Source organism: Aquarana catesbeiana, linkage group LG03, assembly GCF_042186555.1.
Source record: "Aquarana catesbeiana isolate 2022-GZ linkage group LG03, ASM4218655v1, whole genome shotgun sequence".
Classification (NCBI taxonomy): Eukaryota; Metazoa; Chordata; class Amphibia; order Anura; family Ranidae; genus Aquarana; species Aquarana catesbeiana.
In genome coordinates, this window is record NC_133326.1 from 406,936,835 (window position 1) to 406,953,072 (window position 16,238).

At 44.1% G+C, this 16,238-nt stretch overlaps 1 protein-coding gene across 3 annotated transcripts in view; it reads right to left on the reverse strand.

The window, feature by feature from the left end:
• Positions 1-16,238, reverse strand: part of LOC141132388 (rho GTPase-activating protein 7-like) — a 314,961-nt gene that overhangs the window by 59,742 nt on the left and 238,981 nt on the right. For 2 of the 3 annotated variants that reach the window (XM_073620714.1, XM_073620713.1), the window contains exons 11-12: positions 14,531-14,746; positions 12,846-13,066 (exon numbers count right to left, since the gene is read on the reverse strand). In XM_073620714.1, coding sequence (XP_073476815.1) covers positions 12,846-13,066; positions 14,531-14,746 — 437 coding nt within the window. The remainder of the gene's footprint in view (positions 1-12,845; positions 13,067-14,530; positions 14,747-16,238) is intronic. The other variant, XM_073620715.1, reaches the window with a different exon arrangement.

The following is a 16,238-nucleotide window of genomic DNA, read 5'->3' on the forward strand; positions in this document are numbered from 1 at the left end:
AGCAGCCTCTTTGATTGTTTGGCCAACATTTCCGTATGTGGCCATTCGGCTTTCTGGAAGGTACCAGATAAGCCTGGAGTAAAGTCTGGGTTGCCTCTCACTGGAGTAATGGGGCATAATTTAGCCGATACTGCATGTACAGAGAAAGCCCTATCAAATTCATGTAGGGTGGCCCCTACCAAGGGATAGGTTAGGGCCTTTGGAGATATGTGTTTTCTCGAGAGCCAAGGAGTATGACATAGATCAGATTTTGTTACCAGGTTTTCTAAAGACACCCAGTCCTTACGTCGACTATGCACTCTCCAGTCAACGATTCGTGCTAAATGAACTGCCCGGTAATAGCATTGTAGGTCAGGAAGACCAATTCCTCCATACGCTTTAGGAAGCACCAATTTCGACCAGCTTATCCGTGGGGGTTTATTACACCAAAGGAAGGTCCTGCATATGGACTTATAAAACCCAAAAAAGGAAGGTGGTAGGCTGATGGGTAGTATTTGCAGTTTGTATAGTAGCCGGGATAGTATCGTCATATTAAGGATGGACGCTCGTCCAAACCAAGAGATGGTCGGTTTATCCCATTTTTGGAGGTCTTGGCATATATTTTGTAATTCTATCTGGAAGTTTCTGCTGTATAGCTCTGCTAAGTCAGCAGGAAGTTGGATGCCCAGGTAGGTTATGGCTCCCGCTTTCCATTGAAAGGGGAAATTAAGTTGACATTGCTTGGACAGATCCGTGAGTAGGGATACGTTCAACGCATGACTTAGAATAGTTAATTTTTAGGTTGGATAGGAGTTTAAAGAGTTCAAGAATTTGGAGAAGATTGGGTAAGGACGTTAGCGGTGAAGAGAGAAAAAGTAGATCATCATCTGCAAAGGCCGTAATCTTAAATTCTCGTTCCCGTATCCGTATACCTTTGAAATCTGGATTGGCTCGGATGCAACGGAGGAGGGGTTCTAGTGTAAGTATATAAAGCAAGGGGGAAAAGGGGCACCCTGCCTGGTTCCATCACGGATGGAGAAGGCGTCCGACAGATGGCCATTGACCTTAACCCAAGCTCTTGGGTTAGCATATGATAGGATAAAGGCCCGCATACGGGGTCTGAGCCCCAGCGAGGTCAAAACACCATCAGTATAGTCCCAAGCCACTCTGTTGAACGCCTTCTCCGCATTCATTGCCAGGAAGAAGCCCTCCTGTTGGGAGGAAGTAAGCCAGGTATGCAGGTTCAGGGACTTAATGGTGTTGTCCCTGGCTTCGCTTCCTGGGACAAATCCTACTTGGTCCAGGCCCACCCAAGTCAGTATGTGGTAAGGCAGCGTGAGTTTTCGTAATGACCTCCCGCAGAAATGTAACTTGTCTGGAGTTGGGGCAATATACGTTATCCAATGCCACCGGCCTATTTCTTCACAAGCCCTTCGGGAAAACGAATCTACCTTCTGGGTCTAGTAGCTGGTCTTTGATGTCAAAAAATAATGTTTTAGAGAGCAGTATGGAGACTCCCTTAGTCTTGGAGTTAGGGCAGGTGGCATGTGTGGGAAAGTGGTCATTATGGAAGCGTGAAGTTACGTCAGAGTTAAAGTGTGTTTCTTGGATAAAAAGGATTTGTGCCCTAAGTCAGTGTGCTTCTGCGAGGACACTGCTGTACTTTTCAGGATGTTCAATCCTTTAGCATTAAGAGAATAAATCTTGAGAGAGAGGGGAGCTGAGTGTGCCGGATTAAGCAAAATGGTCTACATTGTATAGCAAGTTGACTGGGATAGTCCTGTAATCGGACAACCAAGGCTGCGTGGGGCTGGAGGGACTAGTGGAGGTGGTAGGGAGGGGAAAGGAAAAGGGGGAGAGGGTAGGGGGGACAGGGAAGATAAAAAAAGGGGGGGTAGAAAGGTGAGAGAGATAGGGAGATCGAGGTAAGAGAATCACAGATTGACTTTTGGAGGTGGAGACAGGTCTGCTATTCCACCTAGCTGCACAGGATAGGGGTAATGTTGGGATCAGGGGAGGGTTAGCCAGAAACTTTCAAAGGGGAGCCTGACACTCTGAGGTGGGGTAGGAGTCTAGTACCAGAATAGAAAGTAGTATCAACAAACTAGGGCTAACATATAAGAGAATAGTTACATACAAAACAGCTTCAGCAAGTAGAAGTGAGGAGGGTCAGAGAGGCGATCACTCTAGTAAGTACAGGTCCTGTTTCTAGGCCTCCCATCTTAGGCTTAAGATATAAGGGAGCATTGTGAAAATGAAGCTAGAAAGTTTGGACTGCTATAGGATCTGTTTCCCTCTGGTTTTCCTCAGTAAAGAGGTATATGTGCTAAAGAGCAATGACCGCTACACCAATAGGCAAGGGTCCAAGCAGATGCTCCTCTGGCTGTCCGCAGTTCAGTTTCTTTTCACCCATAACTTGCATGTATTACATTTTATATGTTATATTGCACCATTAGGCATTAAGGTACCACAAGGTGAGCCTACCCGTCCAGGTATTGCTATGAGGGAGCTGTAATCAGAGGTGTCAGGGTCCATAGAAGCGTGAGGAATCAGTTGTCTCTCCTGTAGTCCACTTCCTTGTGATCAGGGGCGGGCAGCTTAAGTAGCCCATTGCAGGGCCCTGCAGGACTGATTGTCAAAAAGAGGACTAGAAACGGTCCCTGTGAGGGGCTATGATATCTCTCTTAATGGAATCTTGATAGGCTGTTGGTCCGTAAAGAGGACCTTCCCTTCCATCTACTGATTCCTGTGGCCCGTGATTTGCCATAGGCCACATAAAGCAGACAGTAGTCTTACAACCCGCATGCGGATAACATTACCACAGTAGCGTCATACCCATTGAGATATATACGTTAGGTGTCAATGTTGCAAGGAACTCAAGTGTTACTCATCATACATAAGTACTGATAAAGCATAGCTGCAAAGTAAAACATCTATCTAAGCAATATTAGCTTACACAGAAGGGCAGTCTTTAGTCTGGACTCGGCTGGTGGGTGGGTTACAGATATAATTTGGTACCCGAGTAAGTCTTTAAGTCTCATATGCAGTTCCTCATAGTTCAGTCCAGGCCTAAGAAAGAGCAAAAAAAGCAAAAAGGGAAAAAAAATAACTATATAGCGTCAGTGGCGTAAGGGCCACCTGGGAGCAGAAATGTTTTGGAAGCTAATAAGGTGAAGACATTCTTCAGGAGGAAGCCATATGTAGGCTAGGAACATTGAGGGTTATTTCAACAGATTTCAACATATAGAGAACTTCAGTAACCGGCACGGGAACAGCCAACAAGACATCATAGAAACTTGTGCATCCGCAGAAGTTCCAGTTAAAAGGAACATTAGGGGTCTGAAGAGTAAACAGGCACTGTAGGTAGCGGCAAACATGCCAACAGAAAGTGCAAGGCGGCTCAGAGTGTGGAACTACTCACAGAGCCGGCTAGTATGGGTTCAGCGGACTGTCCTCCGACGAGCCGATGAGGACGAGGATCTCGGTTCACGATCTGTGATGTCATCCACGTTTCTCCTAGGCGAGTTGGAGGAAGATCTGCTGCGCCTCTGGCGGTTGCATTGCGAGTGGAGGGTCGCTCCTTGTTCTGTGGAGATCCAGTGTTCAGGTTGCATGAATGAGCTGTACCATTCTGGTACAGCAACCACCGGGATGCCCAGGGCGTCACAGAAAGCACGTAGATCCATTGGCGTACGCAGGAGAGTCGTACGGTTCCCCACTGTCGCTGCCAAACAGAAGGGGTATTTCTAGCGATACATAATATGTCTATTACGCAAAACGTTGAGAAGGGGGCAAAGCTCTCTTCTATGCTAAAGTGTAATAGCAGAGAGATCTTGGAAGATTTGTATGGGAGAGCCTTCATGTTGCAGGTGCCCGTGGTTGTGGGCTAGGCGTAATATGTCTTCCTTCTGGATGTAGCTGACTAAGCAGCATACCGTATCACTGGGAGGGTCCCCGTCTCGACCCCTGGGCCTAAGGGCCCTGTGGCATCTCTCCATCTCTATGTGGACACCGGGAGGTCTGCCAAGAAGTGTGCAAATTGCCCACACCCCTGGCTGTAGTTGAGGGGTATCTATCGTTTCTGGGATCCCCCTATTTCGCAGGTTGCGCCTTTGCCCCCTATTATCAAGGTCTTCGATGTGGCGGTGCATCTCAATAAGATGCTGTTCATGTGTGTCTGCGACCTGCTGTACCTGCCTTATAGCTGCTCCATGCGTCATGGCCGCCGATTCCACAGTCTCTAGGGGGGAGACAGCTGCTTTAGGGTCAGTTTTAAGGTCTGATATTGCGGCGGTCAGTGTATTTTTTATGTCCAATGCCACTAGCTGCAGGTCTGCCATGCTGAGAAGTGGGGATGGCTGTGGAACATAACTGGTGGCATTCGGTTGTTCCCCCGGACCATCTCGGTCTGGTGCTTAAACTCCTTTTTATTTCACTATTGCATTATTGTCTTTGTTTCTTTGTAATACCCTTTTCTGTAAATATTTTATTTGCACCACTTTGACTTTTTCATTAGTAAACCATATTTTGAAGTGTTTAAACTGTCTCTAACACACTAACGCAAACTAAAATAATCCCTGTCACTTGAAGAGTGCTACTACATGATACATTTCTGAACATGCCTGTCTGTGGTGACAGTGTGTGTGTACAGACATTTATTTTAAAATGTATAATTGTTATTCCTAATCTTGTGAAAGTTTACAACTTTTCGGTAAGGCTCCATGCACACTGAAGCTCATAAACGGCCGTTTTTGGGAGTTTGGGCGTTTAACAGCCCATAAACTCCTCTCTATGTTATCCTATGTGTCCATGCACACATGAATGTTTTTGGATGTTTATAAGCAGGGGCGTTTATATGCTGTTGTCTGAACGCCCTAAAATTGCATTCAAGAGCAGTCCTGAAAACGACAGACGCAGGTAAAAGCTGTTAAACGTGGGTTAAAGCCATAAACAGAGTGTTAAGCCTTGTCAGTCGTTTCTCTGCCTCTATTCAAAATCAATGGTCCCCAATGGGAGCCCACTGATTTGGATAGAAGTTGCACCAGAAGTCGGATCATGATGATCCGACCTGTGGTGCGACTTGTGTGCTGAGGATGAGGGGGAACCCCGCCAAAATGAAAAAAAAAATTGGCGTGGGGTTCCCCCCTCAGACAATACCAGACCCTTCGGTCTGGTATGGATTTTAAGGGGAACTCCCACAGGCAAAAAAAAAAAAACGACATGGGGTCCCCCCCAAAATCTATACCAAATCCTTACCCGACCATGCAGCCCGGCAGTTCAGGATAGGGGGGACGAGCGAGCTTGCCCCCCCCCCCCCTTCGGTACCATACCAGGTCACATGCCCTCAACATGCACTGCGCACCCCACCCCAAAGTACCTTGTTCCCATGTTGATGAGGACAAGGGCCTCTTCCCGACAACCCTGGCGGTGGTTGTTGGGGTCTGCAGGTGGGGGCTTATCAGAATCTGGAAGCCCCCTTTAACAAGGGGGCCCCCAGATCCTGGCCTATGTGAATGGGTAGGGGTACAATGTACCCCATGCTCATTCACCTAAAAAGTGTCAAAATTAAACAGTACACATACACATTTTTTTCTTCCCTCTCCAGCTCTTCTCCTTCCTCCAGTCCTTCTCTCTGCGTTCTCTTCTCCCTCTTCTGCCGGGTCTTCTCTATCCGCTGTCTTTGCGCTCTTTTGCTGGGTCTTCTCCCTCTGTTCTTCCGATGTTGACTTGCCCCGATCTCCCGGTGTAATGCTGGGTCCGCCGTGTGCAATGACTTATATTGGCATGGGGCGGGGCCACCCGCCGATGTCTTTCGGAGGCCCCGTCCCCTTGTGACACCATCGTCCCATCATGCTCTGGGTGGTGATGTCATAAGGAGGTGGGGCCTCCAGATGACATCAGCGAGTGGCCCCGCCCCATGCCAATATAAGTCATTGAACATGGCGGACCCAGCATTACACCGGGAGATCGAGTTGAGTCAACATCGGAAGAACAGAGCGGAGAAGACCCGGTAAAAGTGCAAGAAGATAGCGGATAGAGAAGACCCGGCAGAAGAGGGAAACGACAGCAGAGAGGAGAAGAACCGGAGAGGGAGAAGGGCCGGAGAGAGGAGAAGGAAAATCGGAAGAAACTACCATAAAATACTTGGGGGTTCCCCTTAAAATCCATACCCCAAAGGGTCTGGTATCGTCTGAGGAGGGGAACCCCACGCCAATTTTTTCTTCATTTTGGCAGGGGTTCCCCTTCATCCTCAGCACACAAGTCGCACCACAAGTCAGATCATTATCCAACTTCTGGTGCGACTTCTATTCAAACCAATGGGCTCCCATAGGGAACCATTGATTTTGAATAGAGGCAGAGAAACATGGCTAAAAGCTACCGTGGCTAAACGCGCATTGATGCCAATGCAAAATGCTGATGAAATTGCGTTTTTTAAAGCAGTGTTTTCCTGCCAGCAATCCAACGTCCAAAATTACTTTGAGCGTCCTGTGTGCATGGAGCCTTAAAGTTGGTGGTGGCAGTTTAAAGGGTTCTTTACTTAACTTATTCCAGTGACAATCACTCTTAGCCTGCTGGCACTTAGATTGTGGTCCCGTGTGCTGGAAAATCTTTGTGCAGGGTGAGGCTGGTGTGAGATTGACCAGTCTTTTGTCAGGAGTTGGTAAGAAGGGCAGGAGTAATGTTTTATCGTGTATTTTGTAGTGCCTAAAAAATCCAATTTCTTGGACTTTTTTAGGTTACTAGAGCATCTGCTGCTAGTGCTAGAGGATCCTTTGTCCTGCTATAAACAGAGGTAACTTAGGTCACTTGGTGTTGAATCTAGAGGCCAGGATGTCCACATCTTGAGTTCTCGATCAGGCTGAAGAGGATGGACTGAAGGGCCTGTTCCCCTTGATCCAGGTGGGTATGGCTGAGGTAATCTGCCCTCCAGTTGTCACTTCCTGGGATGTGGACAACAGGGATTGCTGGAAGATGTTTCTCCATCCATTAGATGATCTAGCTAGCTTCCTTCAAGGCTGAATGTCTCTTGGGGACTGATGTACCTCACATACGTTGCATTATTTGATTGCATTCTAACTGGTTGTCTCTGGAGAAGAGGGGATTCAATGGTGAGTCATCATTTTTGCTCTGAGCTCCAGCATGTTGATGGGGAGCTTGACTTCCACTGGTAACCACGTTCCTTGGACCGTGAGACTGGTATCTATAATTTCTTTCCGGTGACATGGTAGAAATTACTTCCCCCATTGTCAGCGATGGGCTGGAAATCCACCAGGCTTTGGAGTTTTTGCCTGACTGGATAAGAGCATAGGTAGATTGAGAGAAAGAGCTTGCTCGTTCCATTGCAGGAGAATGTCTTGTTTTAAGTCTGGAATGAAATTGGGAAAAAGGGCAGCCTCAAAGGCTACCATAAGACCCAGTACTTTCATGGAGAATCTCACAGGAGGAGAATTTCTTTGACCTCAAGACCCAAGTATGTGATATGAGGGAGAGCAATTTCTTCTCTGGAAGGAAGACTTTGCCTGATCTATATCTAGAATCATGCCCAGGTGAAAAGAGGATTGGAAAGCAGATTTTTGGAAGCTGATCATCCAGCCAAAAGCCTGGACCATCTGAATTGCATTGTGGATGTTTGCAGCCAGCTAAAAGCAGAGTCTTTCAGGAGCAGGTTATATAGACAGCCTTTGACCAGGATGCCCTGAGTTCTGAGAAGGGCTAGTAGAGATTTAGGTAGCTTTATGAATACTCTGGCAGCAGAGGATAGGCCAAAGGGCAGTGCAGCAATATCAAAATCATTACCCCCTACTGCAAAAGCGTAGAAAATGCTGCTGAGGTGAATCAATCGGAACAAGAATATAGGAGTCTTGGATGTCTAGGAAAGCTATTTATTCCCCTTTTCTCAGAGAGGCGATCCTTGCCCTTGCAGATTCCATGCCAAATGGTATTTGTTTATGGATTTTAGGTCCAGTATAAGACGAATACCCCTGTTAGGGTTTGGTACCGTGGAAAGGTTTAGGTAGAGGCCTTTGAACCTGTCCTTTATAGATGTTGGGACAAGAGATGGTTCAGGGCATTCTACAATTCTGACTGTCCTTGGAAAGATTTTGGATGATTTAAAAGAAAAGGCGAGGGGGTAAAGTTTTGAGCTTTTTTTTGTACCCATTTAAAACCACTGATTGAATCTACAGGTCTGGGACATCTGTGACCCAGATACAGGCAAGCTGTAACAGACATCCCCCCATTCTTTGGTTTGAGGGTTCTACTTCATTGGGAAGAGTGCTTTGGGGAAGACTTGGTTGGATTTGTTGGCCAAGTCTTGCACCAAAAAGAAGTGCTGAACTTGGGCTTGCAAGTGGAAGCCTGGGTAGAGCATTGAGGTACTCTTCATTTTGAGGCAGTAGAATTTTCTGAGGAGGGAGGTTTTGGAACTTCTCTGTGTGGGAAGGACTTTTCCTCCTGTGACATGTTTTTATAAATGTGTCAAAAGCCTCAACAAACAGACATCCTCCTTCAAATGCCATACATGTGAAGCGTCTTTTGCTGGCAGTTTCAGCTGACCAGGCTTAGAGCCACAAGGTTCTGCACATGTGAATGAGGATTAGAGACATTCTGGAGATTTGTGTCATAACCTGTTCAAAAGCATCGACACAAAAGAGCAATGCAGCAGATTACTGCAGTTGATCAACTACAAATCAGTCCTGGAAGACAGGATTGTGTGTGTTGTTTAGTATCCTTGTCCAGTTAGCTGCTGAGAGAAATTGCAACGATGGCTGGTTACAGAGCTGGGTCTGCAAGAGTAAAGAGAGCCTTTCATCAGCAGGATCTTTGAAAAAAGGAACACCCTCAAATAGAACAGTAAGGCTGGGTTCACATACAGTTAGGTTCATATATATATTTGGATACAGGCACAATTTTCGTTTTTTCAGGTATTTACCTAAACATATTCAAGCTATACTTATATAATTGGTGGGGGGCATCTGGGCTTGAGTCACTTTTGGGCTCTACCTTCTATACATTACTTTAAACCTTTAGTTTTCTTTTAAGCACGCCACTCTCATACCGTTTGTCCACCATTACATCACTAATGCAGACAGGTTTTCTCAACGGCAGTAAATGAGGCACTACGTTACTGCCAATAACCAATCAGCAAACCTCAAGATAAGAGTTTAAGGAATTTTAAGGAAAAAACTATTTAAGGAAAAAAACTTACATTTAAATGCTCATCAATGCAGCCCTGCACAGTGTACATCTGCATGCTTGTCCAGGGTCATTTGCAGCCTTGCCCAGTGTCATTTGCAGCCTTGCCCAGTGTCATTTGCAGCCTTGCCCAGTGTCATTTGCAGCCTTGCCCAGTGTCATTTGCAGCCTTGCCCAGTGTCATTTGCAGCCTTGCCCAGTGACATTTGCAGCCTTGCCCAGTGACATTTGCAGCCTTCCCCAGTGACATTGCAGCCTGGCCAGGTGTGGGCTACTCCTGTTATTTCTTCATCAATTAAGCAGGTAAAAGGTCTGGCGTTAATTCTAAGTGTGTTATTTGGAATCTATTGCTGTGAACCTACATCATGCATTCAAAGGAGCTGTCCATGCAAGTGAAACAGGCCATTGTAAGGCTTCAAAAAACAGAACAAATCCATCAGAGACAATGCAGCAACATTAGGAGTGGCCAAATCAACAGTTTGGTACATTCTGAGGAAGGAAGAATGCACGGGTGAGCTCAGCAACATAAAATGACCTGGACGTCCACGGAAGACAACAGTGGTAGATGATCGCAGGATCCTCTCTATGGTAAAAAAAAACCTTTTCACAACATCCAGACACTCTCCAGGAGGTGGGCGTATCGATGTCAAAGTCTACAATGAAGAGAAGACTTCATGAGAGCAAATACAGAGGGTTCACCACAAGGTGTAAACCATTCATAAGCCTGAAGAATAGAAAAACCAGATTAGACTTTGCCAAAAAACATCTAAATAAGCCAGACCAGTTTTGGAAAAGCATTCTTTGGACGGATGAAACTAAGATTAATCTGTACCAGAATTACGGGAAGAAAAGAAAGTGTGGAGAAGTCTTGGAACAGCTCATGATCCAAAGCACACAACGTCATCTGTAAAACATGGTGGAGGCAGCGTGATGGCATGGGCATGCATGGCTTCCAGTGGCACTGGGTCATTGGTGTTTATTGATGATGTGACAGAAGACAGAAGGAGCAGGATGAATTCTGCAGTGTTTAGAGATATACTGTCAGCCCAGATTCAGCCAAATGCAGCAAAGTTGATTGGACCGCACTTCACAGTACAGATGGACAATGATCCAAAACACACTGCAACAGCAACCCAGGAGCTTTTGAAGGAAAAGAAGAAGTGGAATATTCTGCAATGGCTGAGTCAATCACCTGATGTCAACCCAATTGAGCATGCATTTCACTTTTCACTTCAAAACTAAAAAGGCAGAAAGACCCACAAACAAAGAACAACTGCAGACAGCTGCAGTTTGAGCCTGGAAAAGCATCAGAAAGGAGGAAACCCAGCATTTGGTAACGTACATGGGTTCCAGACTTCAGGTAGTCATTGCCAGTAAAGAATTCTCAACAAAATATTAAAAATGAACAATTTACAATTATATTCATTTGTCCAATTACATTTGAATCCCTAAAAATGGGGGGAGGGGGCTGTGTATAAAAATGGTTGCAGTTCCTAAAATTTGTACTTGATATTTATGTTCAACCCTTGAATTAAAGCTTAAAGTCTGCGCTTTAAATTCATTTGGATTGTTTTGTTTTAATTTTATTCTGGTGGCATATAGAGCCAAAAGTATGAAAATTGTGCCTTTGTCCAAATATCTATAGACTTAACTGTATGTGCGAATTGCATGCGGTTTCCATTGAGTGTTACCGGCTCTCAATGGAGCCGGTTTACACATGTCCCAGGCAGCTGCAGTGCGAATTCCAAAAGGTTCCTCTGCGTTTTTGGGTCCAGTTCAAGTGCAAATTCAGATAAAAAGTCGGACCTGAATCACATCCGAACCAGTGAACAGGAATGCACTAGACCCCAGGCTGGAAACTGCGGCCGCACATATGTGAACCTGGCCTGAGATGTCTATTTAAGATGGAGATAGTGGGGTCTATCACCAAAACAGATCATTTCTTTGTGAACTTTTTCCACTTCCACTTTTTCCAATGCTCTTGCAAACTTTTTTGGATTACCAAATCATACTAAATTGCCCATACTATTTGTTTATAGATTTAGCAGGTCTCTTTGTAACCAAAGGGGCATGGTTAGCTGGGGGAGAATCAAATGCTACATGCCCAGACTTTTGAGCACAGCAGCAGTGAGCATATCAAGATTTGCAAGCATACTGTGTGAAGCCCTCACATCAGGTGCATAGAAGCCTGGGGATGTAAAATCATCTATATCTTCCTTTAGCACCGTCTCACGGTCCTCTTCGTTAACTTCTATGCCTGCCTCTTCTAAGGACTTGGGTAGAGACAGTGGAGCTGGTAAAGGGGCCTGGCATTTTTTAAGCCTGGACAGTGATGATTGTATTAAAGCTGTTAGCTGTCTGAGAAACTGTGACATAACCAGATACAATTCTGTTTTAGTCAGGTAGACCACTTTTTGCATGCCTGAAATGGAGCTAGAATTTGAGGCAGAGACCAGTGTAAGACTTGGGTCCTGCTCGGGTGCAATGAAAGCATCATAAATTTTGGACTGAGTGTTGTGCCTTCGGCAGAGCATGTGTTTTCCTGAGCTTTTGCCTAGTTTCTGCCATTGCTACAGGTGAGGGCATTCCCCTGTGGGGTACTCGCAGAGCAGGATGCAGAAATAGGATAAGCCTGTTCTGGAAGAATAGCATAAAACCCGGGTACTGACCATCCTATAGCGAATTCTCCTGGCAAAAGGGCAGGAGGAAGCACCTGAGTACCATATTAGGGCTCCAGGTGGAAGTGGTGTTAAAGTGAGTGACCTGTGGTGTGATGTCACACTAGGTCATCCACCTGAGAATAAGCTGATTGGTGGAATTTTAGCACCAAGTTTGAAAAGTTTACACCATTTAGTGAATACATTTCAAGCACATACCTGGTTTCCCGAGAGATTCAACATATAACCATGAAGTATTTAAAAATGGGGGCTACAGTAACTGTTCAATGAGCAGCCTGACCCTGTCTTATTTTGTCCATGTTGTTGCTCACTATATAGGGTCCAGACTTCATCTATCATGGCAGACATACCACTACAGGGGTCTTCAGTGACTGGGTTCCATAGGGATGGACCATGGGCCTGGAACTGTACAGCACCCTTCAGCTAACTACACGCATTGTACAAAGTGCCACACAGCATCACTAAGCACCCAGCACAGGACCCAGTGCTCAAAGCCACTTAGACCCTCCTTATGACTGGACTAAGGTTTCACCGACCTGGATGCACTGCTTCTATTGTGATCGTACAGAGCAGTTGAATGAAGATTCAAAGTAAAATAATAAACTAGTTCGGCAAGAGTAATCTATCCATAAGGGAGAAGAGGTCTAACACATTAAATAATAATTATGGCCTTTGACATATGTAGGAAAATGATCTGCCCTGGGTATCAAATACACTAGGTATGCCACTGCATTGGGGGGGGGGGGGGGGATGGGGTAGTGTTCTGTAGTTCACGGAGGTGATCTGGGCAGGGTTGAAAACAATGCTTGAGAAAACACTGCAGAGTGCATAGGACACAGGACAGCAGTGGATGTGTGCCAAGATCAACTGCAATTTTGTTATATTTGTAAGTTCTTTGTAAGGGTTTAGACACACTAATATTTAGCAGCTGCTCATGTACTGTGCTTGAATGTACAGAGGTTACTATATAAATTGCATAAAAAGGAAAATTACCTTAAAATTACATATTCCTTGCATGGTATTGGAGGCATGCTCTCTGTAGAGTAGTGGTAGATTTCTGTATCTTCATCCAGAGTATCTAAGATTTTGGACTGCTGTAAACTGGAATCCCATGTATGCTGTTCTCTCAAAATATATTGTAAGGCCACGTATGGTGTTGCATTAAGTTCAATAGACACTTTCCATACCCTGATTGGATAGTCATTATTTTCCACCTGAGATTACAACACGTAACATACACAAACCATCAGCATTCCAGATCTCAAGATATTTAGATCTTTGATTTTATACCAACTCTATGAAAAACACACTACGGTAATAACACGAGTTTTAATGAGCTACTCTGAATACTGTCATTTGATGTCATACTTCTGATGCTTACTGCTAGACCAAATATTATTAGTACAAACAGAGGCAGTTGCCTCTGTTTGTACTAATAAACTTCAGTTTAGCAGTGAGCAGCATGAACCCTACTCCTTGAACTGGCAAGGTCTGGGAACCTTCAGAGACTCCTCGTGTGAGCTATGGAATTATGTCCAACCTTTAGTCCTGCCCCGAATCTTAAACTGCCCATGCACTGTTTGAATATTGCATAGTGGGTGGTCCTGTTAGCCCCATCTTACCCGACATCCTTCAATAATAAAATTGAAAGAGCCAGACAGGAAAAATTTCACCTGAGTAGCGGCTGCCATCCAATCATATTTAACCCGTTAGGGTATTCTAACAGCCACTGTCAGCGGCTTTGCAAATACAATAGGCAAAGCAGAAAATTTGACTTTACTGAGTTATAAGGGTTATCACTTGAGAGCCTTATAATCCCAAACATTGACAGTTTTCTACTTTATATACTAGCACCAATGGTGTGTGTATGTATATATTTATACACACACACACAGATTTGTGATTTTCAGACACAAAAAGTTTAGTTTTCTTATGAGATTATCTATTTCACTTACTATTGTTTAAGCATGTATTTGCACAAGGCCAGTTGTGTTTTCTTATAAAATAATAGGAATAAACTGTCAGCTGGGAACCTGCCTTTTTATTTGTCTGGCATACTTTTCATTTGGCAGTCAGCAGACATTATTCATTATGATTGGCGATGGATTTACATCATGGGACATTTTATGTGTTTTCCTTATTTTCAAGGACTATTTTTAAGTGTGTGTTTGTGTGTATGTATGCATGTTTGTAGGACTCGATAGGTCTTGTATTGTTTTTCTGTAACTAAGTAGATTGTATAAGCATAGCTCCTGTTTAGTAGTTCTTTTTAAGTTTACTGCAAGAATTAGAACAGTTAGCTTAGTTGCTCTCTATTTCTCATTTCGCATTGTGCCAAAACTATAGAGGCTGATCTGCTGACAACCTAAAGATTTACTGCTGCTTTAGGGGCTTTGAGCTTCAGCAAAATGTCACCCTCCAGCAAAAAGAAACAAGAGCAATGCTGGAAACAATTTACAGAACACACTAATTTCGGTAGCATAATTAACATGTAATTCATGTTCCATGCTAAAGAACATTATTTTTTATTGTTATTGTGGGTAAAGTTGCCCTTTAAAGAAACTGTTGGTGGTAGGTTGCATTGAAGTATCTGGCTGTTTTTGCCATCAAAGTTGTCTAAAAGTGATTTTCCAGTAAAAGGTGCACATCTACAAAAGAACAAGGTATATTTTACAAACCTTTTTGTAAGCTAGTTCAACATTTTCAAATCCTGCACATGCCACCCAGCTACGGAATTTGTCCTTTGCGTCTCTCAGAAGATCCTGCATAGAGTTCTCCAAGGATTTGAGAGTATTGCAATATGCTGCCAATGAGTTTGTGCCTCTGGTCACTTTAAAAGGTGCAGACATTGGCTGACAAATACTTAGACAGAAGTCATGGCAGTATTCCGGTACCTTAAAAACACAAAAAAGAAATTCTGTGCATAAATCTTTCCTAATAGCTGAGCTCCTCCATGCCTCTTATGAGTTCGGTTGCCCTTCTCTGCACTTTCTCCAGTCTTTTTGTGAACTGGTGCCCAAAACTGAACTGCAAATTCTAGATAAAGTCTTACTAATGCTTTGTACAGGGGTAAAATGATGTCCCTCTCTCTGCAGTCTTACCTCTTAATACAAGAAAGTCATCTGCTTGCTTTGGAAACTGCAGCTTTGCACCGCATGCTATTATTAAGTCTATGATCTACCAGTACACCCAATAAACAGTGCATTCAAGTCTGCTTGGAAGTTGGAGACATCCTGTAAGGACATTATTCCATTACATAGTTTGGGGTCATCTGCAAACACAGAAATTGTACTTTGAATCCCAAACTCTATATCATGTATTAATTGGTTAAAACATTAAGGATCTTACACTGAGCCTTGGGGTATACCACTAAGGCGTCATGCACACTGACATTTTTGCAGCTGCTTCTAATGGAATCTGGTGTTTTTTTTTTCCTGACTTTAAATTTCCCTGCATGTTAGCCTATGTGTCCATGCACACACAGACTTTTAATAATTGGGGGGGGGGGGGGGGGGGCAAAAGGTGCTGTTTTAAACACTTTTACAAATAAAAAAACATCTGTTTGTTTCCTAATATCAACAGAAAGACTGAATTTGTCAAAGTGTAAAAAGAACAGGTGTACTGTAGTCATCATTTGGCCAAGTTTGTGAGTAGATCATGAAAGATCCGGAAACCCATAAAGTTAGGATATGAGTAACCACTATCCTGTATGCAGGGAGATATTTCTCAATACCTACATGTAAAGTTGCTAAGGCAGGTTCTGGTTGTACTAGTATACCAGTGATTTTTAGGATAATACTAATTTATTCCTACAGGCCCAAAAAAGATGAAGAATGGTACCCGAGGGGCCACGCTCTCTCCAACAAAGTGAAGACTGGGAGGGGTAGTTAGTACTTAGCCAGTTTCTAATTTCTGGGTTAATTCCTAGTGATTGATACAGTGGGAGTGGGAGGCTATATAATTATTTAGGAAGACTAAGGACCACTGTTTGGGTGTCAATTCCCGACATTAAGTCCAGTTCCCATGCTAGCATAGGGGTAGCTTTAACCAATTGTGGTTTTTGCTGCAGTATATTGTACAGTAGGGATGTACCCTTGTTTGAAACTGAGAAACTGGTATAGTAGTTCCACACTTGAGAATTTAATAGAAAAAGTGGGAGGTGGATGTTTAGTCAGGAAGGTAGTGATATGTGTATAAGTAAAGTGGGATGATTTAGGAAGGTCATATTGAGATGCCAACATTGCAAAAGCTTTGGGTATGCCATTCTGCAGTACTTCATCCATCCAGGATATACCTTTCGCCACCCATTGACTAACTGAAAGGTATGGAATTAGTGTTTCCAGTACTCCCACCTGCAGTTGAAGTCTAGTGCATATTGGATCTTGT